This window comes from Eptatretus burgeri, chromosome 8 (genome assembly GCF_056783735.1).
Source record: "Eptatretus burgeri isolate ZD-2024b chromosome 8, Ebu_testis_v1, whole genome shotgun sequence".
Taxonomy (NCBI): Eukaryota; Metazoa; Chordata; class Myxini; order Myxiniformes; family Myxinidae; genus Eptatretus; species Eptatretus burgeri.
This window is the reverse complement of record NC_140968.1, coordinates 67,262,135-67,289,192: the sequence shown is the minus strand read 5'-3', so window position 1 is coordinate 67,289,192 and position 27,058 is coordinate 67,262,135. Positions and strand designations below refer to the sequence as shown.

The window sequence follows — 27,058 nt, the reverse complement described above, 5'->3', positions numbered from 1 at the left end:
TGTGTGTCCATATCATACACCCTCTTCACCAGGAAACCTGCTGGGGGAGACGGTTTAGTCGCCGACAACCCGACCATGAAACATGTTAGTGCAGGTTTTCATGGTACTTGCAGCAAGTCACAGATCTAATCTGGCCTGACCTGACAATCTTGCCTGACCTGAGTCACAGATCTAATATGGTTAAGGTGGCTGGCTTAAAATATTAAGGGATTGAGTTTGAGCCCCCTTCATGCCACTGAAATAATACCAGGTGGCGTTGACTCAGCCTGTCATCCTTTCGAGTTCGGCAAAATGAGTACTAGCTTATGGTAACTGCATCAGCAGCCCAGCCACACTTCCAGAAAATGATGCAACCAGCAGCCACAGACCGCATTTGAAACAACAAAAACAACATTGAGAGTTTGTGACTGTGACCACCTTGTTCACCCTCTGTGTCCTCCAATTGCTCTCATTCTTCCTGATGTCCCTTATCCCTCCACATCTCCCTGAGCTATTTTGTCCCACAAGCCTGCTATTGTGTGTTCATTCCCCTGTCCCCTCTTCCTACTGTCCTGGTTAATTCTGCATTCTTGCCTCTCCACGAGCCTTGACTCTGTATAATAAAAAATAATAGAAGTCCTTCAAATAGTCTCCCTCAGAAGAAATGGATTGATGACGGATGGTCCTCCTCACATGGTGAGATGCACAAAGATGCCGAGTCAGTTTAATTGGCTGGAGGGCACAATTCTTAATGGGTCACCACTCCAACAAAGGATATTGAACTGGCTCACTTCCAGTCAGCTGATAATATAATCAACTTCAGATGGAGGCTGAGTCAACCCACCTGGTATTATTTTAGCAAACTAGGGCTTGAACTCAGGACCTTAAGATTTAAATTAACCACCTTAACCGTGAAGCCACGACCAAGCTTCTTCAGAAGAAATGTCTTAACATTAATGTTTCTTTTGGAATTATGGATAGCCATTTCACACATGATGGCAATTCGATGCTTACAGTATATTGGCTACTTCTACAGAAATGTTATCCTCAACTTTCTGCAATGCTGAGACTTTTTTGGCCCACCTCGTCTTTCAAAACGTATCACAGAAAGTAATCTGAGAAGGTTCGATCCGTAGATCTCACAGGCGATGAAATGTCATCAAATCAAAAGATGATGTGATCAAAGAAGGGTCGTTGCCGACAATTTGTCGACACTTGGGCTATATGGTGTGTGGCTCTATCATGATGAAAGTATATCTGTCTCTCCTGGATTTGCGCAGTCTGAAGCTCTCAATATTATTGGAATCTCCTGCAATAAGGCCAAAGCACAAAGTTGACTCTTTTCACATCCAGGCAGGTCATTTTTTTCCCCCACATGTTCTCCAATGTTGCTGCCTCTGCTCTCTCAGCCCTCCGACCCTCCCAACAACTCCAGGCTGTTCCTCGTCAAATTTTCAAAATCTGGATTGACTGCACATATCAACTCTTTTGTTCCTCACTTCGACGTGGAACCACCTTCCAGAGGCTGTGCAATGCTGTTCTTATCTCCAGGGCTTCAAGCATGTGGTGCACCACATTATCACCACCCAATCCTTACCTTTCAATACCACGATATTTATTACCCTCATTAATGCTTCCTAAGCCAAACCTCTCACTTGCAGGTTGCAGTGTTTCAAAAAGGACAACCCTTCCATACTACCTTTGTAAATAGTACACCACACAATCAGGTTTGACGATGAAGAGCGTTGGTGAAGCTCTGCTCCAGGGGATTTTTCTGATTGTAAAAAACTTTTAGTTCTGCTTTTTAACATTATCTGAGAAATGTATAGCCTATCGGCTACGATAATAGTGTATGGGCATTTAATTGACCGTTTCACCATTTGAAAATGTTTTTACTGATCGTTCAGATAGTTTGTAATCCCTGGTTACTTTCCCTCTTTCATTGGTCTTGATTCGATAGATTTTTACCAAAATGTTTGGTCATATGGGAAAAAAAATATATATAAAATAGTTTTGGTTTCTTGTATATGGCCACATATTGATTGACCTATTTTGTTCCAACAGTTCCACAGTTTGAAGTTATGGAGCAGACTTTGATGAGAGTTTATATGTGAAAGGCAAAGCATCATTTTGAGATACCACTTGGTGCTGAGTACTTCTTGAACACATTTCCTCACAGCATGATGACAATGTTTCCGTAGCATCTACTTGGCACGCAGGACCTGGGCCAGCCTTACCTTGAGCCACTGAAGGACCGTCAAGGCAATGGGCTTTTTGTGACACTGCGATATGCCGACTCTGTAAATTCGTCGCTCAACCTGAGATGGCTGCCGGCAAGCAAACTGCAGAGCCAGCGCAAATCACTGTCCGGCCTGGAAGACCCTACTGCTCTTGATGTCCTGCTCATCACACTCCAGGTTACTGCCCCCGCTTTGCCTCCACCCTCGAGGAATGATAAACCAGAGCCTTGGTGGTCCAAAAGACCTTCTCATATGAACCTAATATATCTGTTCATGCAAGCATCACTATATTCACCAAAAAAATTACATCAACCACCCGAACCTGAAAAGACCATATACCTTCCCAAACTTCATATGAATCTTTTCCTCATATTGCAAAGCAGCATGTGCTTTCGGAAGGTTTGTTATTGTGACATTTTGGTCGATGCTGCACTTCCGAGTTTGTTGCATCAGTGTTTTAAATTTGACTTTCAAAACTTGTAATTAATTTAGAATGTATACTGCGTACACGGCTGTGCAAAGGCCTTAGACGCATTTAGGAGTTCCAATATATGGATGTTTTGAGCATCAACAATTTACAAAGCCTCCACTAGTGTTTTCTACTATTATAACAACGTCAACTGTTGTGAATACAGCTTAGTTTGGGTGAGAAGAAACCAAACTTGTCATTTAGCAATCTTTAATTTACATTTATCAGAATCTTCAAAAACTTGGGATCACAACTCAAAGTAAACAACACGTGAGTAGCTAATATGATGTGTTGTAGCTAATCCATCACATTTCCCAATCAAATCTAAATGATGACTCATTGTCAGGTGTTCCTCATCATCAACATCAGGTGTTCTTCTCTACACGTCCATGAAGCTAAAAGCCCACTTTTCGAACTGCAGAATACAGATCTGTTAGGATTAATTGCTAGCTGAAAACAAAATGGCTAACATTTCAGTGGTAGATCGCCATCGAATAGTGTACCTGCACAAAGAAGGAAAAACATTGAGTGAAATAGTTCGCCCCACTCTTTTCAACGTGTTGATATCTGAAGCACAATCGGCAAGCATGGAGAAACATCATCTGTAATTGCCAAATCCAAAACTGGAAAACCTGCAAAGCTTTCTGACTCATAACAATGATGAGTAATACTTGTAGATGATATCCTTAAAGGTGAGTTTTCACGGGACATGCAAACGGTTCGCGAAGGATGTGAATGTCGAAAAAATGGCAAAGTCCAACATTCGTATTTTAGGCTCCAAAAGTTCGCCAAACATGCGCGGGGGTTCGGAAGCGTCGTCAATTGTTCGCAGGAGTCGTTTTTTGTTCGGCAGGAATTTCAAACTTTTTTGAGACTAAGAAAGGGGAAAAGTTAAGAAAGGGGAAAAAGACTAAAAGGTTGAAATATGCACAAGAATACAAAAATTGGATTATGGAGCAATGGTCAAAAGTTATTTGGACAGGTGAGTCAAAGTTTGAGTTGTTTGGATCTAATTGAAGTCAGGATGTGCGATGATGAATAACTGAAACTTATAAAGAGCCTTGCTTGAAGCCAACAATTAAGCATGGAGGAGGTTCAATTCAAGATTGTGGATGAGTGGAGTTGGAATATTACTGAAACAAGATGGTATATTGTGATGTATCGACTGCAGCAAGGTACAAACAAGTTTTAATCCACCATACTATCCCCAGTGGTGCAAGACTTGTTGGTTAAGGCTTCATCTTACAGCAAGTTAATGATCCAAAACACTCAGCTGGAATAATAGAAACTTATTTGTAAAAGAAAGAGGAAGTTGGAGTCATTCAATGCATGGAATGCCCCCCCCCCCTCTCAAAGGCCAGATATCATTATCATTGAAGCTTTATGGGACTATTTGGACAACAACAAAAAAAATTTAAAACATTCCCAGCAACTTAGATGATCTTTGTTCGGTCTTGAAAAAGTCGTGGAACACCAACCATTCCACAAGAGTTTATAACAAAATTATTTCAAGGCATCTCAAAAAATTTCAACGGTTTTGAGGGAAAGGGTAGACATTCCTGCTATTACTTTAAATCAAGGTATATTGTGTATACATTTGATTATTTGAGTAAGATTTCCTTTTTCATAAAAGGTGTGTTTGCAATGAAAACAAAAGTTGCTTCCTTATGCATCATGGAAGAAAATGCAAATTGTCTCAGACTTTTGTCAGCAGTGTGTATAGAAATATTGGCTGATGGCCTGGAGGTATGAACACTCTCCTCCTATGCTGTATAGACTGGGTTGGAATCCTGACCCAGCTATAAACTGTCATCCCGGTGTCTTGCAGGCAGGGTGCTTTGTCAATGTGTGCACCATCCCTCAGATGGATGTTAAACTGGGTGCCCAGTCTGCTGGCATTATTTGGTGGACATTATATATCCTTCGGCATCCTTCGTGAAGAGTCAGTGAGCTATCACTGGCACCATGACCAAATTCCAAATTCCCACTCTAAATACTACTGGGAAGGCAATGGCAAAGCAGCCAGTATAACTCTTACCAAGAAACTGCTTCGGCATAACTGATGCTCCGTAACAGAGTATGGTACATCAGAATCAGGAAATGAACAATGCAAAGCTACATTTCGAAGTACAGTATTATAATATGGATTCCCTTAGAAGGAACTTCAATGCAGGAGAAGGTCATTTGGCTCATTAAGCCTGTACTGTGATTTCCAACGGAGGGTTGATTGTCTGTACTCTATCCTGTTTTTATGCTGAGCATCAAGCAAGGAAATAGTATGTACCATTTTTTAAGTATGGGGTTCAACCATCCATCTCCTAGACAATAAAGAGCAGACGCTATAACGGTTATGCCACTGAGTCTGGCGGCATAATGGTTAGTGTCCACCAGCTATATATTCTCCAACTTTGGACTCACCTGGCACATTGGAGTGAAAGTTTTTGTACACCTTCAGTGTATATTTTTTGTGGATGTAAACATGTATCATTAGTGAAGGACACACCGATTACTATCTCTTCACTCTAATGCAACAAGTAATCACAAATAGAATTTCACTTTAATCTAAGTCTCTACACAGGAATATGAACACTGAAACATAAATGGAAGTTGGACAACATGGCATACAATATCGGCAGCTCCTTTCTGTAATTAACTTCGGTCAACATAGACAGTGTGTGAATCCCTGTATCAGAATTAGGAGCTGAAGAGGACCAAAGGTAGGAGGGTGGAGGGGAGGGGGTTAAAAAAAAAGGCTCACAGTTCGAACAACAAAATGTAACAAAGTGTTAGTTACTGGTGACACTTAAACCAGCAAGAGGGGTGCAGATTCCTGGACCTTTGAAGAACAACGACACCACAGTAAGACTGCGCATGGGGCTTACATTCACCTGGGTTCTCGTCCCAATGGAGTAAACACACACCCCTGAATTTGGGTGTTTTAACTCGGACATCACAAGCCAGTTCTTATCCAACTTACTGCTGTTCTGGCTTCAACCCCAACACACTTCAAACTTGTAACCGTGTCTCTGCATGGGTTTCATTTTTATTTTTTCAATACAATTAATTATTAACCTGCAAATTTATTTCTACAAAAGTATTTTTAATACCTTGACAACAATATAAGTTTTCAAAGTATTAAAGGAGATCAACAGGCTAGTGGATGCAAATATATATATATATATATATATATATATATATATATATATATATATATATATATATATATATATATATATTTGAGATGGTGGTTAGGAATAAGAGTGTAGTGGTGGAGCTTCAAGAGGAGGAAAAAGTGAGAGAAAGTGAAATGAGACAGGGATTTGTTTACTCACAGAGTGATTGACATGTGGAGTCGTTTGCAAGGAAGTGCAGTGTAAACAAGTGCAGTCTATCAGTAAACAAAATATATAATTAGATAAATACTTAAAGGTCATAAGATAAGACAGTTACAAGTAACCTGGCTAGGTAGCCTGGCTACCTAGGTAAGTAAGTTACAAGTAGCCAGTTAACCTGGCTGAGTTGATTGGCAGGATTTGGATGTACTCGTGCTGAGCTCTACACCACCACAGACTCTCTCAGGGCTCGTTTCTTGTATGTGCCCCCCACCTCCTACCCCCACTAATGTTGGTACTTATAATCGATTCCACTCGGCTGTTAAATGTGGTTGGCCATCTGTCTTTAGATTGCCATTTGTGTTTTTATTTTGCTGCGTAATATGTTGTCATCTCCTTGTGTCCAGCTGGATATAAATGTATTACATGGTATAATTGTCTTTTTCTGCTTTTGTGATTACTTCCATTTCTTCGTGTCATTTTACATTTGACCGAAACACCTTTCATTACCAGGGATGCGTTTGTGTTATTTTGTTATAGATTGTTTTTAAATGGAAGGGGAAAAAATTTTCTGCCAAATGCTCTATACTCAGTTTGACTTTAGGTCCAACCGAAACAATTATCGCTTTGCAGGAGAAGATTGATTTTCAGAAAGCTCAGCAGCAGGTGCTTGCTCCAGGTCTTTATCTTGGTTTCCTCAAGCTTTGCAGTTCTGTCGATCAGATCAAGATCCTTGTCCCACAGACCCTGCCTAATGTACTTTGCCACACGAAAGTGAGGGACAATGGACACCTCTCTCGGTGCGTAGACTTATCGTGTTATCACCATCTTTAGTTAATGTTGAAGAATTATATACAGTGAGCCTTGTGACTTTAAGATGGTCCCATGGTTCTCCAGGGAAGAATGGGAGACGCTTGGACGTGTGGGAAGTTTGGAACAGGTTTTCGGAGCAACTGAAGGAGACGTACACACCACCGAGAGCATTTTTCTGCGTGAGATACACGTAGCCGTTTTGTCTCTGCTGCATCAGCTACATGTCCCACTGGAGCAGGTATTTTTGTCTTTCTGCTCAATATATGTAAATTTCTGTCATGATGTTTTTGTCAGTGTCTTCTTATCTCTTGTTCCTTTTTAGCTTCCCTTTTCTTTTCTTCACTCCTCGTGCCATTTGTGTGGTTGTTTTTTGTTCTTCCAATTGCATCAAGTTAATAACAGCTTTAATGTAATGTTAACAATTATCATCAACACAATATTTATTGGACGTGTGCTCCTGTCTGACTCGATGCAGGCTGCAGACTTCCGGTTGCATACTCAGGACCTCGTAGAGTTTGGCAATGGAATCTCCTTCCTGCTGTTGCTGCCACCTTCTGATGACGTCTGTGTCGCTCCAGGCCAAGGCAGCACTTTTAAACCAGTCTCTGGACTGGTCTCCCTCCCACTACAAGTCTTTGAGTTAGGTATGCCTTTCACCTCTCATATCTGGGGCAGAGCATAACTATCATGGATGCAACACCTTTTTTCTCATAATTCAAAGGCAGGTAGTTTATTGATTCTCTTAATGATCCACTGTGGTGAACAAAATTTGAAGTTCCATCCTTCAAAAATGAGACCGCCAAGAATATGTGAATCAGCTAAGTTGCCTAATACCACAGATGTGATACAACCCCGCATGGCTTGTTGTAGGGGGCTGAAGTCTGGAACAGAAGTGACATTTAAATGTAATTAACCCGGTGTAATAGCTATCCTTCAATCAAATGTGCTGCATTTACAGGAAAATCATTGACTGATGGATTTTTTTTGAAATGCTGGACATAAAAGTCACAGGAGAATCATCCTGCTGAGAGTCGCCACATCAAAAAATATATATATTCAGACCATTATACTTTAATGGGAAGGCAAAGCACAGTCACTAGCTTTTCAGTCTTATGTTAGTGTTGCTACTGAATTCATCTTTGGGTTGTGCGTTTGCAATGTTTTGGAATATTCCTTGGAATTTTTTATCCCATTTAACACGGCTCCAAGTGGATCATTCGAGGCTGGCTTTGGCAAGAGTAATGGGTGTTTTGAATTAAAAAGCAAACAAATCTAACATGGGTTGCTCATGCCAAAAACAGCACCGTTTCTTTCAGTCCTGACAGCCACAATCTTCATAGCCGACAGCGATCACGTGCCACAGCAAGGCGTGAATTCCGCAGGCAAATTCTCACGAGGATGCCCGTTACAGCGGCGCACCCACCCAGCGGGCATTCCATTTGAGGGGTGCGTGGGTTCGAGGCACCACCGGGCAATTCACACGGAGAGCCACCCTCCCTTGGGCAGCCCGCTCATCACATGGCAAGTCGCCAGCAGGCATGCTGCCAGCCAGCCCAGCGCCAGGACACCCTGGGCTGAATGCCATGTTCAGACAGCAACACCCATGCCTCCTTGTGCCTCCATACATTAGTAACCATCACTGTTACTGCTGAGTTTGTGAAAAAAAATATCTGTGGATACCACATTACAAAGATTCCTCAGCCTTTCTGTTTTTTTTGCTTTTACTTATAATAAACGCACTCCTTTCAATAACATTAATTACAATGCAAAACAATCACAGCTGGCACAACATCTGCATTGGTTAAGAGCTATTCATTTATGTGGAAGGGCGAATGGAATCATTATCAGGGTTATTTCAGGTGAATAAGCCAATAAGGGCATGGTAGTTAAATGCGTAGCCCAGCTATTACTGTAAAAAAGATATAGAATCAAGGTGGGAAAAAATTATCCTTTTGGGAAATGTGGGGAAAGATGCCATCCATGTGGATATACAAACCCCTAGGTCATTTTGTTCAGCTTACTGGACATTTTTCATTTGAGATTGCTCACTGCACCTTTTACACAATCCTCCATGGAAGCTGGTGATGCATCTTTCTCCACCCGACTCCACTTTGGTATATTTGACATTGATATAACAAAGTCTGTCAAACAACCAAGTTAATTAACTTCTTTCAAAACATGCGATATATGTGCACTGTTGGAAATAATTTGGAGGTACTGTACAAGATAGAATTTTGGGATATGTGATGGAATCGCATCGATATGCTTGTCATGTACTCTCTCCTCCGCAGGAGCCATTGTGTTCACAACACATTGCCACACCACAATGATGTCGCCGCCTATATTTTTAGAGTCCCGCAGGTGTGATACTTTGTGATTGCTTGACAGCCAATGACAGTGTGTGAGATCAACACAGGATTGCACTATGCAGCATTTCATTTTACAAAATGGGATGTGATCCAATCACGTGTTATTACCTCCACCACCGAAGGTGAAGGTGATGTTTTCACCCCTCTCTGTCTGTTTGTCTGTCTCTCTCTCTGTGTGCAGGAAATCTCAACAAGTTGTAGATGGATCTGGATGCAATTTTGTGGACAGGTTGGGTGTGTGACAAGGACCAATTGATTAGATTTTGGTGAAGATTCAGATCCGGATCCGGCTACTTGAATTTTTAAAGTGATTCTTCACCATTGAGAGACGGGGCCAAAAATGATATATTGCATGATGTCTCAAAAAGTTGTCGACGGATTTGGACGAAACTTGGCAGACACGTTGGGTGTGTCGTAAGGACGAATTGATTCGATTTTGGTGAAGATCTGAATCCGGATCTGAATACGAGAATTATTTAATTTCTAAAAGTGATTCTTCACCATTGAGGATAGGGCCAAAAATGACATATATCATGATGTTTCAAAAATGTATTGGGCTCTATATGTTCTCGTGGATCAGGCATTACATGGCAGGGGTATGTGCTCTTCCGAGTGCCTTTCTAGTTTCTATTCCATAATCAATTAGTCCTCTGTTTTCATAATTATATCCAATTATATGTAGCATATGCACAAAGTATAAACATTGCATGTACGGATGTACACACGCACGCACACATGAATACATACGCGCAAACACACATACACACACCTCATGGTACGATAGCCGAGAAGAACGGACACCCGCCTCTGACCTGTCGAACCTGGGTTCAAACCTCAGCCCAGCTATAAACTGTCATCCCGGTGTTTCACAGGCAGAGCGAGGTGTCATCGTGTGTGCCATCCCTCGGATGGATGTTAAACTGTGTATCCCATCTGTCGGCATCAGCTTAGCTGATGAATGTTAAAGATCCCACTTGTGTCCTTCATGGAGAGTACGTGAGTTGTTGTCAGCATCCTGGTGAAATTCCAAATTCCTGTCACTTTCAGTGGAATGTCAGGTCTTGCCATCCAGCTCGTGAAATACTTTGGCCAAAAACATTCTCACCCAGCTGAACAACACAAGAAGGTGGGAATAATTGAGGCAGTTTAATAGTAGTACTTTTATGTGTAAGTGTGTGTGTTGTTTCGTGCACGAGGTGTACAAAACCGTGTTCACGAAGCGATTTACTTGCGGCCCCAACACGCCATAAATGTTGGTCATGGCCCCGAATAACAGTGGTGATTCGCTGAAAGCCCGCACTTCCGAACGGCTCCCTATTGTTCCAAATTGCCCAATGGCAGGAGGAGATGCCTCCATTCTAACGAACGCAAACAAGGTTTTCATAATAACAATGAACAATTATCACAAACAGGACACAGCACTATTATGCAACTAAGACATTGCAACTATATTTTGGCAAGGGCACAAATCCCAAATTTTTCCATTTTTTTTTCGTTTGATAAAGGGTTCCATTTTTCCATTTTTTTATTAACAAGCTAAGTACAGTCACGAATATGCATTTTGGTAGTATGTCATCCTGATGAGCCTCAACAAGGTCAATATCTGGATCGGTGGTTCTGCTTTCATTTATTTTTGACCATAAGGGCATAAATCAAATCTCAGTCTTCAAAGACTTGAGCGTTACATGGATGCCATCCTAATTTGGAGGTGATGTGTCAGCATGTGCATTGTCATGTCACACCTCTGGTCAGTATGTATATGTATATGTATATGTATATATATATATATATATATATATATATATATATATATATATATATATATATATATATATATTAGCGAATACCAACCGTCGCTTCACTAACGGGTATATTGAAGTGGGGGGGGGGGGAGAGAAAGAGAGGGGGGAGAGTGAAGAGATGGAGGGGAAAAAATAGAGGAGAGAGAGGGGAGCGAGGAGGGGTGTGGGAGTGAGGAGGGGTGGGGGAAGGGAAGACTGTGAAGTGAGAGGAAGGGAAGGCAGATGTGTGGTGGAGCGCTAATTACGATTCATACTCTTTCATGAAAACTGATTCTGCAGAGAATAACTCGAAAGATGGAAACAAAATAATGTCTGAAATACATTTTCTACCAGTCATACGAAAAATACAGTCCAAAGACAAACACCGCCTAGACGTGGCCAGACACAAACACTGCCCAACGCGTCCGGAGACAAACGCCACCATGACGCATCTGGAGACAAACGCCGCCCGACACGTCCAGAGCCAAGCGCCACCCCAATGCGTCCGGAGACAAACACCACCCTTGACATGTCCGGAGACAAGCACTGCCCCGATGCATTCAGAGACAAGCACCGCTCCAACGCGTCCAGAGATAAACATCACCCAGATGCGTCCGGACATCAGCACTACCCCAACGTTTTCAGAGACAAACACTGCCCCGACGCGTCCAGAGACAAACATTACCCAGATGCATCTGGAGATCAACATCGCCCCGAAGTGTCCGGAAATAAATAACACCCCGATGTGTGCAGAGACAAACACTGCCCAGACGCGTCCGGAGACAAACTCCTGTCCGGACATAAACACCACCCATATGCATCCATAGAGAAACTACCATCCAGACATAAACACCGCCTGGGCGCGTCTGCAGACAAACTCCAGTTCCAGACATAAACGCCACCCGGACACGTCCGAGACAAACTCCTATCTGGACACGTTCAGAGCCAAACACTGTCCAGACATAACCACCATCCGGATATGGAGAGAGAGAGAGAGAGAGAGAGAGAGAGAGAGAGAGAGAGAGAGAGAGAGAGAGAGAGAGAGAGAGAGGTTGGGGTGGGGGAGCTAGCAGAGAGAATATGTTATGCATTCTCTCTCTCTCTCTCTCTCTCTCTCTCTCTCTCTCTCTCTCTCTCTCTCTCTCTCTCTCTCTCTCTCTCTCTCTCTCTCTCTCTCTCTCTCTCTCTCTCTCTCTCTCTCTCTCTCTCTCTCTCTCTCTCTCTCTCTCTCTCTCTCTCTCTCTCTCTCTCTCTCTCTCTCTCTCTCTCTCTCTCTCTCTCTCTCTCTCTCTCTCTCTCTCTCTCTCTCTCTCTCTCTCTCTCTCTCTCTCTCTCTCTCTCTCTCTCTCTCTCTCTCTCTCTCTCTCTCTCTCTCTCTCTCTCTCTCTCTCTCTCTCTCTCTCTCTCTCTCTCTCTCTCTCTCTCTCTCTCTCTCTCTCTCTCTCACTAGTTATTGGCCGACATCGGCAATTTTTTGAGAATTGGTGGATTGGAGTCAGTTTGATTACTGCCGACAGTACGCACTGTATACAACCCAAAAACCTTGAGTAGCTTTCACTGAAAAACAACGTTGCATTTTTATAGATGTTTCAGGGAGATGTTCACAAACGTTAATATTCATACACAGCTGCATGTGACGGGTGGATAAAAAAACTTTTTGGATCAGTAATTTAGAAAGCACGTTAATATGGAAAACGGCTCGGAAATTGAGTGTTATTTCACAACTCACTCAGAATGATGGAGCATGAACCACTCACTCAGGATGACGTGGTGCGGCAAAAGCATCCACAGTGAGTGAACGATTCTCTCAGAATGATGTTGCGCTATCGACTGTATGGTGCTTGGCAAGTGGCTTCAGCACTCAAGCAAATACTCCAATTAAATGGTTGATAAGGAACGGCTGGCCAGGCTGTTTTCACCGTGCCCGCTGCAGTTCAAGAAATTCAATGAATTAGTTCACATAATGACTTTATCCACAAAAGCGTTGCTATTTAACATACAACAACCCTGGAGACACTGCAAAGTTTAATCGCCCGTGAAATAAACATTGCAGATAATCCACCATGTTGCCTTCGCGGTCTACGTAAACCTTATAAATTTATTTTTAAACGTCCATATTTCACCATATTTGCTTTGATTTCCTGAAGAGCAACTCGCGAAACTTCTGAAAATATAGACACACATCTGACAGACATGATGGATAAGCAGTCCCTCTGGTAGATGGGCCACGAAGTCTATCAGTGAATGCATTGAATCATATAGCTCAATGAAGCTAGTGAATTTTGGCACGTTCCTAAATTTTTTGTTCACTCAATATAATTCTCCAAACAGTAGAAAAAGATAAGTTTTATGCTTTTGAAATTTCACATTTTCTTGTGTATATATGGAGAAGGGGGGAACATAACCTTGCTTGCTTAAAGTAAATAAGCATATTGGCTTAGTTATAAGACTCACTATTTCTTTAAATTATCAGATTTCACAACAGATTTTGATGCTTATTTTGTCCGGACGATATCGGATCCTGAAAGCTGAAATAATATTTTGAGGATATACTTCAATTCGTCCGTGAGAGTAGATCGTGGAAAATCATATCATATTATGTATGAAATATCTCCAAGCTCCAAATTTGAAAACTGTAGTGCTTACAAAAGCGATGTACACAGCAATTTGTAGCTATGATGAACAGGCCTTCGATAATATGAGTGAGGAAAGTGATTAAAACAACTTTATCGGGAAGAAATTGTTGTGGCCTGTTCCAAGTTGAGCAGGCCAAAAATCATGGCGGCTTCAGACCCCAGCGAGGTTACCCGAGAACATGTCTTAAGACCCTATAGAGAGCGGTGACTGAGGATGCGCCTGATAATGGATATAATTAAATAAGGCCGTTAATTATTTTCAAAAGGGGTGTTTTAATTAACCCAAACACAGCATTTTGACTCATGTACTTCTTTGGAGTTTTCTTCGTTTGCATGCAAAGTTTCAGGCTGCTAAATTGCATGGTTTTGGAGTTATGGAGGAGACACACACATTTATTAGTATAAGATATATATATATATATATATATATATATATATATATATATATATATATATATATATATATATATATATATATATATATATATATACAGTACATACATACATTTACATGCATGTACATGTACATATACATATACAAATACATATATACTAGCGATACCCGTGCACATGCACGGGATAGCAGCACAACATAGCTGGTAGCAGACGACAGACCGTACACGGGGAATGACAAAAATACGCATTGTGCAAAATGCAAGTGGTACTATGGAACGCCCAGACTTCCCAAACATTGTCGGCATGTCTGCTAAGTGCCACAGCAATTTCATAGGGATCGTGTGACGGTGAGCCGAGTCTTTAGTGTGCAAGCTTGGTACTATAATAGAGAGATATATATATATATGTATATATATGTATATATATGTATATATATGTATATATATGTATATATATATGTGTATATATATATGTATATATATATATATATATATATATATATATATATATATATATATATATATATATATATATATATATATATATATATATATGTACAGCTCTGGAAAAAATTAAGAGACCACTGCAAAATTTTGTTTTTCTGGTTTTACTATTTATAGGTATGTGTTTGAGTAAAATGAACATTTTTGTTTTATTCTATAAACTACTGACAACATTTCTCCCAAATTCCGAATAAAAATATTGTCATTTAGAGCATTTATTTGCAGAAAATGACAACTGGTCAAAATAACAACAAAGATTCAGTGTTTTCAGACCTCAAATAATACAAGCAAAACAAGTTCATACTCATTTTAAACAACACAATACTAATGTTTTAACTTAGGAATAATTTAGAAATCAATATTTTGTGGACTAACCCTGATTTTCAATCACAGCTTTCATGCGTCTTGGCATGCTCTCCTCCACCAGTCTTTCACATTGCTGTTGGGTGACTTTATGCCACTCCTGGCGCAAAAATTCAAGCAGCTCAGCTTTGTTTTATGGCTTGTGACCATCCATCTTACTCTTGATCACATTACAGAGGTTTTCAATGGGGTTCAGGCCTGGAGATTGGGCTGGCCATGACAGGGTCTTGATCTGATGGTCCTCCATCCACACCTTGATTGACCTGGCTGTGTGGCATGGAGCATTGTCCTGCTGGAAAAACCAATCCTCAGAGTTGGGGAACATTGTCAGAGCAGAAGGAAGCAAGTGTTCTTCCAGGACAACCTTGTACGTGGCTTGATTCATGAGTCCTTCACAAAGACAAATCTGTCCGATTCCAGCCTTGCTGAAGCACCCCCAGATCATCACTGATCCTCCACCAAATTGCAGAGTGGGTGCGAGACACTGTGGCTTGTAGGCCTCTCCAGGTCTCCCTCTCACCATTAAACGACCAGGTGTTGGGCAAAGCTGAAAATTGGACTCATCAGAGAAGATGACCTTACTCCAGTCCTCTACGGTCCAATCCTTATGGTCTTTTGCAAACCTCAGCCTGGCTCTTCTTTGCTTCTCATTGATGAAGGGCTTTTTTTCTAGCTTTGCATGACTTCAGCCCTGCCCCGAGGAGCCTGTTTCGAACCGTCCTCCCCGTGCACGTCACCCCAGCTGCCGTTTGCCATTGTTTTTGTAGGTCACTTGATGTCATCCTACGGTTGTTGAGTGACTTTCGAATGAGTTGGCGGTCATCCCGGTCAGTGGAAAGTCGTCTTCGCCCTCTGCCAGTCTGTAGCTTTGTTGTCCCCAATGTCTGCTGCTTGACCTTGTTCTTATGAACCGCCGTCTTTGAAATTTTAAGGATGGAAGCAACGTGACGCTCACTGTATCCCTCTGCCAGTAAAGCCAGAATTGAACCCTTCTTTTCCTCACTCAAAACTTTTCTTTTCAACTCTTTTGGCATGGTCAATAGTTATTTTTTTGATTCCAATTACTTTTGAGATACTACTCGCACTGTTTTTGCCATCCAGCTGGTCCTATTGCAAGAGGATAGTGATGACCACAGCAGTGGTTTTTATACTTTTCCTTGTTAAATATGATTCGGTTCAGGTGATCACCGAATCAGTACCTCACTAAGTAGAATGAGGTGTGCCTGTGTTGGAATTCAACAGGCACTGGAATGGAATGGCTGCCATACATGCAGAGATGCTGATTTAAATTTTTTTTGGAGTGGTCCCTTTTTTCCAGAGCTGTATATATATATATATATATATATATATATATATATATATATATATATATATATATATATATATATATATATATATATATATATATATATATATATATATATATATATATATATATATATATATATATATATATATATATAAGCCTGGTGTTGGCGTAGTGGTTAGGGCAGCGGCTTGGGATCCAAAAGGTCCTGAGTTCAAGTTGGCCGCTTGAATTAATACACACCAGAGGTTGACTCAGCCTGTCATCCTTCCGAGGTCGGCAAAATGAGTGCCAGTGTACTGGGCCGGTGTATACCCCGGTTAAAATAGGTGTACCATATCCCTGTGTCGTAAGAGGCGACCAGGGTTGCGTCAGGAAGGGCATCCGGCGTAAAACATGTGCCAAAGCACTATGCGGATCATACAGATGATCCGCTGTGGCGACCCCTAACGGGAGCAGCTGAAAGAAGAAGAAGATATATATTCCATCCTCTTCAAAGTACTTTGTCAAAGCAGTCAGCTATTTTTGGGGGATTTTTGTTCTCAGCACAGAAACCTTTCTTCTGAAGCGTCCAAGACTTGGTGAACGTGTGTATGTGTTCGCTTCTTCAGCAGATGTATAGTTTCTTTCACTGAGGTTGTTTGAGTTATTTTTTTCTTTAATTTATATGTGGATATCATGTGTAACCTCAATTCAGCATCACTGTGAATTTAAAAAGAGTTCTGTTGTCTTCTTTGTTGAAGCTTTTTGCAATGGCCATGTTATTGGAACAACATACCATTAGTACGCTATATTATTGATGAGCTGTCCCATAAGTTGACGAGCTGTCCCATTCGTATGCAGCTGTTCGGGACAAGAGGCCAAATATTGTGAACAATTACAAAATACGAATCACAACAAGGGATAATTGATGAGGTACATGAGTGATAATTATTTTGCAATTGCCAATTCTGGCTGAGAGTAGTTGTGCCTTCATGATTTATAAAAGAGTTGGCTGCCTGAGTCCTCGTGTTGTATGTTGTATGGTATTTGGAGCTTTGATATGTCATGGTGAATTATACACTGTTATTGATCAGATGCCAACAAGCATGAAGTTAATTTCAAGATAAGATCATTCTTTACTGCATCTTGAAGGATTCTTTTTTTTTCTTTTTGTTTTTAAGTGCCAAATGAACAGGGTCATCAGTGCCATCTCTATTCTAATGATCAAGCTCAATTTTGATGCCAGAAACATGTTTTTATCAAATATTCCGCGATCTGCAGCCCAGCAAAAGGGGGTTATCGACTTATGTGACACCCTGTTTATGCAATATATATATATATATATATATATATATATATATATATATATATATATATATATATATATATATATATATATATATATATATATTTGCGGTTTTGGAAGACCCTGAGGAGTTCATCAAACACATAAATAAACCCTGGAGTATCGATGTCTCACTCATATTTTTTGTTTAGTTAGATTACCTCTCCCCTTGTATCAGTGGAAGGGAAAGATGTATTGTAAATGTAGTTAGAACTATCCCAATTGTGCTCTTCCTCACTTTCCAACCCCATACTCGAACCCCATACCCCATACTTTCCAACCCCATGCTCCGTCCTTACCATCATTCTCATACGACGTACTTGAACCACATTCTCAAACACCCATTCTCAATCTCCATCCTATCCCTTATTCTCATACCACATTATCAAACCACAGATTTATCCCCTCTCATCTTCAGTTGTCATACCCTTCCTTCCACCATTGATAAATTGAAGCTTGTGGTGAGGAAATTTCCTGAAACAACTTGCCTTCGCCTCATGGAAGGCAAATCCAACTGAAGGTAATCTCAGTTCCTTCCACAAAGCTTAGAACAAGTGTGTGTCTACCCTCAGGAGAGCCAGAAAACAATATCTTTCTCATCTCAAGTCTGAACTCTCAAACCTGTCTCCCTCTTCCAAATCCTGGTGGTGTCAAGTTAAGTCAGTTTCTGGTGTCTGTTCTCCCTCCATCCCCTCCCTTACCTGAAATGGCCTCTCAGCTGACACTGCACGTGAAAAGGCTGAATACCTAAACTTCGTGTTTGCTTCTAAATATTGTCTCAACCCCATCGCTTTCTGTACCACCTTACCAAGTTGCACCAAGCAGTTCCTGGACTCTATGTCCTTTTCTCCTGACAAGGTGGAGAGCTTGCTGTCAAACCTTGACTCAGATTCTGCAACCAGTCCAGACAGCATCAGTCCACTTTCCCTAAAAACCTGCTCTGCTGCTCTTGTTCACCCTCTCTCTGTTCTATTCACCCTCTCATTTGCTCAAGATCATCTGCTATCTGCTTGGAAATCAGCAAACATTTCTACTCTGCAAATAAAAGGTGCAAAAACAGATCCTTACAACTACAGACCAATCAGACTTCTCCCAATCATCAGCAAGGTTTTGGAATCCATCATCGCTTCAGACATTAAATCTTACCTCTTCTCCAATGGCTTGATTTCCGATCATCAATTTGGATTCAGACCAGGTCACTCTATCCTGAATATGCTGCTTCTGCTCACCCAACAATGGATGGAGGTCCTCAATGCCAGACATGAAATCAGAGCCATCTCCCAAGACATATTGCTTGCTTTTGACATGGTCTGACACCCTGTCCTGCTCACCAAACTCTCTTCCTTTGGTATCCAAGGCCACATCCACTCATGGCTCACAGACATCCTCTCCTGTAGCAGTCAACATGTGGCCCTTAATGGAGTTGTCTCATCCCCTCTTCCTGTCCAAGCTGGAGTTCCTCAAGGCAGTATTCTGGGCCCTGTTCTTTTTCTCGTTTTCATCAATGAGCTCTACGACTCTCTACGTTTTCATCAATGAGCTCTGGAAAACCCTTTATATCTCTTTGCTGATGACTCCACCCTCTGCCGTACCATTTGTCATCACTGAGCTCGGCAAGCAGCAGCTTCTTCACTCTGCAGATCTGGATAAAATCACAAGCTGGTCCAGCACTTGAAACATGTCATTCAACCCTGACAAATTTCACACTCTCACGATGTCTCTCTGAAAGGGCAGTCTGGAAAAAAAACCCCATCTACTTTCTCAACAATCCTCTTGAAGAAGTCCTTTCTGTTAAGCTTCTGGGTCCCACTATCTGCCATGATCTTTCCTGGGAAAGCCACATTTGCAAGCTGGCTTCCAAAGTCAGTCACCAACTGGGCATCCTCCGTGCAAAGTCCTTCCTTGGTACACTTGAACTTGTGACCACATACAAAGCTTTCATCCACAGCCTGATGGAGTACTGCTCTTTCCTATGGGCTAGTGCTACCAACTCTCACCTTTATTGGCTTCATGCTGTGGAAACCAAGGCATTTAGGATCATTGGTATCTCTCAAGATGAGGCTGAGTATTTGGGTCTCTCACCACAGGCAGGTCGGTGGTCTTTCTGCTTTCTGCTGTCTCCTCTCTGGCCTCGCCCCCCCCCCCCCGCTTTGCTCTGCAATATCTCCCCTCCCCCATATTTCCTTAGGGCACTGAAGGTCCACCAGCAACCCCCTTCTGGTAAAACTACCAAAATCAAGAATCACTGCTCACCTTCAGTCTTTCATTCCTCCTTTTTTCCTGCCTTTGGAACAAACTCTCACACTCTGTTCAATCCCAATCTTCCCTCCAGGTCTTCAAAACAGCTGTTCACCACCATCTCTTACCTTCCCACATCCAAAACCATGATATTTTCTACCCCTGTTTACTCACCCCAAACCCACCTCCTTCATATTCCCTGCTTTCCTTCTTGAAAGTCCCTGTCATGTAAAGACCTGAAAGTCCCTGCAGTGTCCATCTTGTTTACCCCGTGTACTCCGCCCCATCCCTCTCCCTTCCATATATTTCCTCATGTCTTTGTTCACCTCTGTTTTGTCCTTCCCTCTCCCACCCCTCTTATGAAACGCGTTCATTAAGTTCTGTTGTCGTCCTGAAGACGTCAAATATGTCTACGTCTTTTTCAAGTAACGTGTTGCGAAGTGTGAACAACGTTCGTGTAGCGTGCTTCCTAAACGTTACTCATCGGTAAAAAATTAAGTTTCGGGTATGCTAAACATTACCTCGACGTGTTTCGACTAATGAGTAACTTACAAGTAACGTGTGTCCGACGTGTGGCAACGATCGCGGAGCGTGCAGAGAACTTATTCCCAGCTTATGCGGAACTGGTGAGCCATACGTGGAGTACGTCGTAAAATTTTCAGCATGCTTGAAATTTCACGACGTACTAGATGTACCACGGAATATGACAGCGTACTTCCTCGTTTTTCAGCATGCTCCTAACGTATACACAACTTACCCATACCGTATTCGACGTGTGCCAGCATTTTACACACATTTTTCATAGGTCGGCATACGCTGGCTAAAGCGTCAAGGTGTGACCGCGATGTTGACACTTCCAATTTTCAGGCGGTTATGATTTAAATAGGCGAACGGCAGGTTTTTAACAGAGAACGCCACGAGTTCGTCGGCGATACGTGCAGCGCGCTACGACTAAGTTAACCTATCGTTGGGCATAGGTTGTGAACGCCGACAACAGGCTAAGCATTCTTGGTATAAGTTATCTATAATACAACGAAACGTTCTGTGCCTGTTACTAATATGTTATGCATACGGCCAACACGTTATGAATACGACCAAAACTTTTTTTTAAAAACCTCAAAACTTCAGCGTACGCCAACGTTTTACATACATTTTTATACGTTGCCATTGCTGGCTAAATCGTCAAGGTGTGACAGGGAGGTCCATAAATTCCAGAGACACTCTGAGGCGTTGTTGGTGGGTTGCATGAGAGGTTCTTAAGGGTTCTTGCTGTAACGAAGGGGTGGTTTTCAAGGGGCGATTAGAAGAGTGGTCACAGGAGGTCTACGTTGCTGTACGAAGGGGTTTTTGCTGTCACGAGGGTTGAGCAGAGGGCCATCGAGGCGGCGAACGTGTCTCTGCTGGCCCTCCACAAGGAAGGACAGAGCGACCCTGACCCCCCCCCTTCCGTGGACCCCAATTATTCACCGCCAAAACTCTGCCACGAGCCTCGAGTCCCCCACGTGCGACTGGGGATTGGACCAACGACCTTTGTCAGGTGCCGCATCGCGGAGCACGCCCTCCCTCCGACGGTCAGGTACCCACCGAACTCTGACCCCCAGCTCATCTCACTCCTCGGCTGGAGGGTCGAATAAAGAACCTTGGGTTTTCTTTTCATTTGTGTGTGTCTAATTGTGTTGGGTCTGTCTTGTAAGTAGACCTGCATAAGTGTTTTTGCCCATTGTAAATACTTGCATTGAATACTCGCGTGAAGTCTCGCTTCTCTTGTCTTTTATTTTCTGTATATAAATTATTAGAAATGTTCCCAGCTCGTTTCCGTCCTTTCTTTATTTGGTCCAGCATGTTCCGGATCTGAGTTCAGACAGGGTTTCATCCCCGATAATCCGTTAATCGTAGCCGAACGTCCTGGGCAGGCCCGCTCCACTGTATCCGAGCCGGAGTTGGTAGGTGGAAGTTGATACTCTTCTGTAGCTGATAGAGTGATCCGGTTCGGCCAGACGTTCCAAGGGCGTGAATCCCCGGTAGCCAAGACTGCGTGGTTACTTAGGTATATTGGATCTGGCCAATTTACCTGACGCCACGCGGTCGAGATATTGGCGTTTCACAGTCGATTAATTGACCCGCCGGCTTCGGAGTTATCCGGAGGGACGGCCTATAAATTCCGGGGAGTCTGGTGGGAGAAGGCGTAAACTTCCCCACCTAACGGTCGTTCTCGCCTCCGACCCCGGCCCACAAATATATATATATATATATATATATATATATATATATATATATATATATATATATATATATATATATATATATATATATATATGTGTATGTATCTCTTCTTCTTCTTTCGGCTGCTCCCGTTTGGGGTCGCCACAGCGGATCATCCGTATGATCCGCATAGTGATTTGGCACATGTTTTACGCCGGATGCCCTTCCTGACGCAACCCTGGTCGCCTCTTACGACACAGGGATATGGTACACCTATTTTAACCGGGGTATACACCGGCCCAGTACACTGGAACTCATTTCGCCGACCTCGGAAGGATGACAGGCTGAGTCAACCCCCTGGTGTATTAATTCAGTGGCCCAACGGGGCTTGAACTCGGGAACTTTTGGATCCCAAGCCGCTGCCCTAACCACTGCGCCAACACCAGGCTATATATACATATATATATATATATATATATATATATATATATATATATATATATATATATATATATATATATATATATATATATATATATATATATATATATATATATATATATAGTGTCATGCGCCGCATAACGATGTTTCGGGCAACGGCCGATCGCATATACGACGGTGATCCCATAATCGCATACACGACGGTGATCGCATGTACGACGAATCTGCCAGCATCCATTATAATGAAAAATTCCTATCGCCGAGTGATGTAGCTGACGTAGCGCTGCCAGTAGTATAAAAATAGCACATACAATTATTTACAGTACATAATACTTGATCATGATAATAAACAACGATGTTACTGGTTTATGTATTTACTATACTCCACTTTTTATCGTTATTTTAGAGTGTACTCTTTCTACTTATAAAAAAGGTTTACTGCAAAGCAGCATGCCGTGTCAGCAGCATTGTTCTACTGTACATCTCATGTTTACGGAGTCTCTTGATTGCATCATTTTTCCGTGTGCTTGATTTAATCTCGTGTTGTTTTGTTTATCATGAACCTTAAAGGTCCCCGACACCCAAAAGTACATAAATTTCATTTATATATGTCCAAGAGGAGTTTTTCATCGTGATTTCAAATCTGACAATGTTTTTTCACAATACTCGTTCTGTAAAATGTAAAATTAAAAAAACAAACCTCTTCGGGAATGCCCCTAAAAATTCTCCTGAAAGGGGCGTAACCCACATGACGTCACGTACAGTATGTCAAAGGCTGCACGTTAATTACTCGGGTTGGTGGTCTATGTGATTCTATTGGCTTCCTGTGTGTTTCCACATTTGATTGGTTGACTCAATCGCTTCGTTCATTTCTGCTTTCAAAAAATCGAACATTTGCTTTTGAATAATAGATGGCATGGACTTTCACTTGTCTGGTAACGACGGTGAGTGTGAGAGAAATGAAGGATTTTGGTCTGAATCACATGGAGAATTGTGGGATAACATAGTCACGGGAGGTGAAGTTCAGGCAACTTTAAATGAAGTATGGCCTTAGCAGTTCGAGCCCGAAGCAGGACAAGCAGAGAAAAATGGCGATGAAATTCCCGGAGTTCATGACGATAGGGAGGACATCGAAGGAAGACTCGGAAATAACAACTGGTTAGACGAAATCCTATTTGTAATTCAATAATGTAAATTCGACTTGCATACTGCTCGGTATCAGAAATATTTTAGTGAGGTGACGTCAACAGCGCAGCGCAGCGGACATGTTGCTCCGCGGCGAATTAATCACAAGCAAGGCCAGCCCATGTCATCGGCCGTATCTCTCCGCGCATAAAACGAAGCAATCTCGCTGTCCAGATACGATGAAAACTTGTGTGCAGAACACACTTTGTGACACAATTGTTTAGAGTAGTCCGATAAATCTGACGTTCTGTTGCATTTTTATTTATTTTATTCCTACTGTCGTCATGTAGCACCAGTAGAAAACAACGAAAAAAAGAGAATAATAAATAAAAGCTACAGCACGTCAGATTTATCAGCCTAGTCGGACAGACGACGGATTTATCGGCCTAGTTGGACGGACAACGGATTTATCGGCCTTGTCGGACGGACGACGGATTTATCGGCCGAGTCGGACGGACGATGGATTTATCGGACTCGTCGGACGGACGACGGATTTATCGGCCTAGTCGGACGGACGTCGGATTTATCAGCCTAGTTGGACGGACGACGGATTTATCGGCCTAGTTGGACGGACAACAGATTTATCGGCCGAGTCGGACGGACGTCGGATTTGTCGGCCTAGTTGGATGGACGACGGATTTATCGGCCTAGTCGGACGGGCGTCGGATTTATCGGCCTAGTTGGACGGACGACGGATTTATCGGCCTAGTCGGACGGACGACGGATTTATCGGACTCGTCGGACGGACGACGGATTTATCGGCCTCGTCAGACGGACGTCGGATTTATCGGCCTAGTCGGACGGACGACGGATTTATCGGACTCGTCGGTCGGACGACGGATTTATCGGCCTAGTCGGACGGACGACGGATTTATCGGCCTAGTCGGACGGACGACGGATTTATCGGCCTAGTCGGACGGACGTCGGATTTATCGGCCTAGTCGGACGGATGACCGATTTATCGGACTAGTCTCGACCAGTGTTTCTCAACCGGGGTTCCCCGGAACCCTAGGGTTCCGCAAGAGGTCGTTAGGGGTTCCGCGAGAAACAGTAATAAATAGGCGAATGTTTTTTTGAGTAGTTTTTGTTTGACTTAATATTCGTAATTTTACTATACACGTACGGCATATTGTTGGAAACTCCTTGGTTATTATAATAGAGGCTTCAACCTCTTATATTATTTACAATTATAACAACCATAGGGAATGTATTTAACGATGTCTATATGGTGCCAGTGTGAACCCGCCCTCACTGGTTAGTGGACGTCCTGTACACGGTGGATTCGTGCATCATTGAGTGACTGACTCAAGTACGGGACGCATGCACGGTGTCCATCTATCTTCTCTGTGCTTCCTAGCGTGAAGTCAGTGTCTCTCTCTCTCTCAAGGTTCGTTCTTCTGTTTACCTTTATTGCTTCAGCTCTATTTGTTTAAGTTTTGTTGATCAAGTAACATGAGGTGTGTTTTTTTGTTTAATTTAAAAAAGTTTTTTTTGTGAATTAAAACCTCGGTGTGAGGTCTCGTAAACGAGCAGTATGTTTTTTTTTCATTGCCAATAAATTTGACAAAAAGGGGGTCATTTTTTCCTTAAACCAGGTATCCGAAAAAAATATATTATATTTACCACGTGAACTACGATAAAAATATAAAAGAGCTAGATATTAATAATGGTATATAATAATTTTTATGCAGGGGTTCCTTGAGACATGAAAACTATTTCAAGGGTTCCACAAGGGTAAAAAGGTTGAGAAACGCTGGTCTAGACTCGAGATCTCGAGTCAATCCACTCTGTGCGAGTTTCTGTATGTGACGTCAACGCTGCGATTTGCTGAAGTCAACTTTTTTTTAGGGGCGGGGCATAGCAAGTTATGAAAAGCTCCAGAAATGATCGAAATATTGCTCTAATTATCCCATTTTTGATTTTTAATAAAAAACATGGGTGATTTCTTCACTAGGAAGGTCAAGTATATATATATATATATATATATATATATATATATATATATATATATATATATATATATATATATATATATATATATATATAGTTTATTTTGCATGTCAGGGGACCTTTAAGCATACAAAATCCACTGCTGATATTGCCAGTAAGAGGCCACGTCGAGTGATTGACCTGGAAACAAAATTACAAGTGATTAAGGACTACGAAGGTGGAAAATCAGTGATGGTTATTGCTCGCCAGTCAGCCATGTCCCATTCCACCATCGCTACGATCTTGAAGAACAAGAACAAGGTGACCGAAGCTGTTAAAGGATCTGCTTCATTGAAAGCAACGAGACTAACAAAAATTCGAGAAGGGCCTATATCAGATATGGAGAAACTTCTAATGACCTGGATTGAAGACCAGACACGGAAGCATATCCCTCTCAGCACCATGGCGATCACGGCCGAAGCAAAAAGTTTGTTTGCGATGTTGAAAGAAAAGGCTGGACCCGACTATGATGTTGAATTGACTGCTAGCTCTGGGTGGTTTAAACGATTCAAGAATCGTTATTCATTACATAATGTGAAAGTGAGTGGTGAGTCTGCGAGTGCTGATGTGAAGCCTGCCGAAGAATTTTTGGAAACTCCAGATAAGCTGATTGTGGAGGAAAATTACTTGCCAGAGCAAATCTTCAATATGGATGAAACCTCCCTATTCTGGAAGCGGATGCCTGAAAGGACTTTTATCCATAAGGAGGCCAAGTCAATGCCAGGTTTCAAGGCCTTTAAGGACAAGATAACAGTCTTGCTTGGGAGCAATGTTGCAGGCTACAAATTGAAACCCTTTGTGATCTGGCACAGTGAGAACACCCAGGGCCTTCAAGCATATCAATAAGCACACACTGCCAGTGTACTACAGGAGCAATATGAAGTCATGGATGACCCAGCTCCTCTTCCAAGATGCCCTCCTGAATTGCTATGCCAGCGAAATGGAGAAGTACTGTTTGGAGAATAACATACCTTTCAAGATTTTGCATATTATTGATAATGCTCCTGGACATCCTCCTTTTATTGGTGATTTACATCCCAATATCAAAGTGGTGTTTCTCCCTCCAAACACCACCTCTTTGATTCAACCAATGGATCAAGGAGTTATGGCAGCTGTTAAGGCCTACTACCTGAGGACGACCTTTGCCCAGGCTATTGCTGCAACTGAGGAAGACACTGAGAAGACACTGATGCAATTCTGGAAGGATTATAACATCTATGACTGCATCAAGAACCTTGCTTGGGCTTGGGGTGATGTCACCAAGGAGTGTATGAATGGTGTCTGGAAGAAGACACTGAAGAGGTTCGTCCATGACTTCAAATGATTTGCCAAGGATGAGGAGGTTGCAAATATCAACAAGGCTGTTGTTGAGATGGCAAACAACTTTAACCTGGGTGTGGATGAGGATGACATTGCGGAGCTCCTAGAGGTGGTTCCTGAGGAATTGACTAATGAGGAGTTGTTGGAACTGGAACAGAAACGTATAGCT

At 42.1% G+C, this 27,058-nt stretch overlaps 1 protein-coding gene across 6 annotated transcripts in view; it reads left to right on the top strand.

The window, feature by feature from the left end:
• Nucleotides 1-27,058, top strand: part of LOC147021948 (ankyrin repeat and fibronectin type-III domain-containing protein 1-like) — a 443,484-nt gene that overhangs the window by 397,490 nt on the left and 18,936 nt on the right. For all 6 annotated transcript variants that reach the window (XM_085892412.1, XM_085892411.1, XM_085892413.1 and 3 more), the window contains 4 exons: nucleotides 2,181-2,396; nucleotides 6,654-6,820; nucleotides 6,918-7,071; nucleotides 7,309-7,477. In XM_085892412.1, coding sequence (XP_085748538.1) covers nucleotides 2,181-2,396; nucleotides 6,654-6,820; nucleotides 6,918-7,071; nucleotides 7,309-7,477 — 706 coding nt within the window. The remainder of the gene's footprint in view (nucleotides 1-2,180; nucleotides 2,397-6,653; nucleotides 6,821-6,917; nucleotides 7,072-7,308; nucleotides 7,478-27,058) is intronic.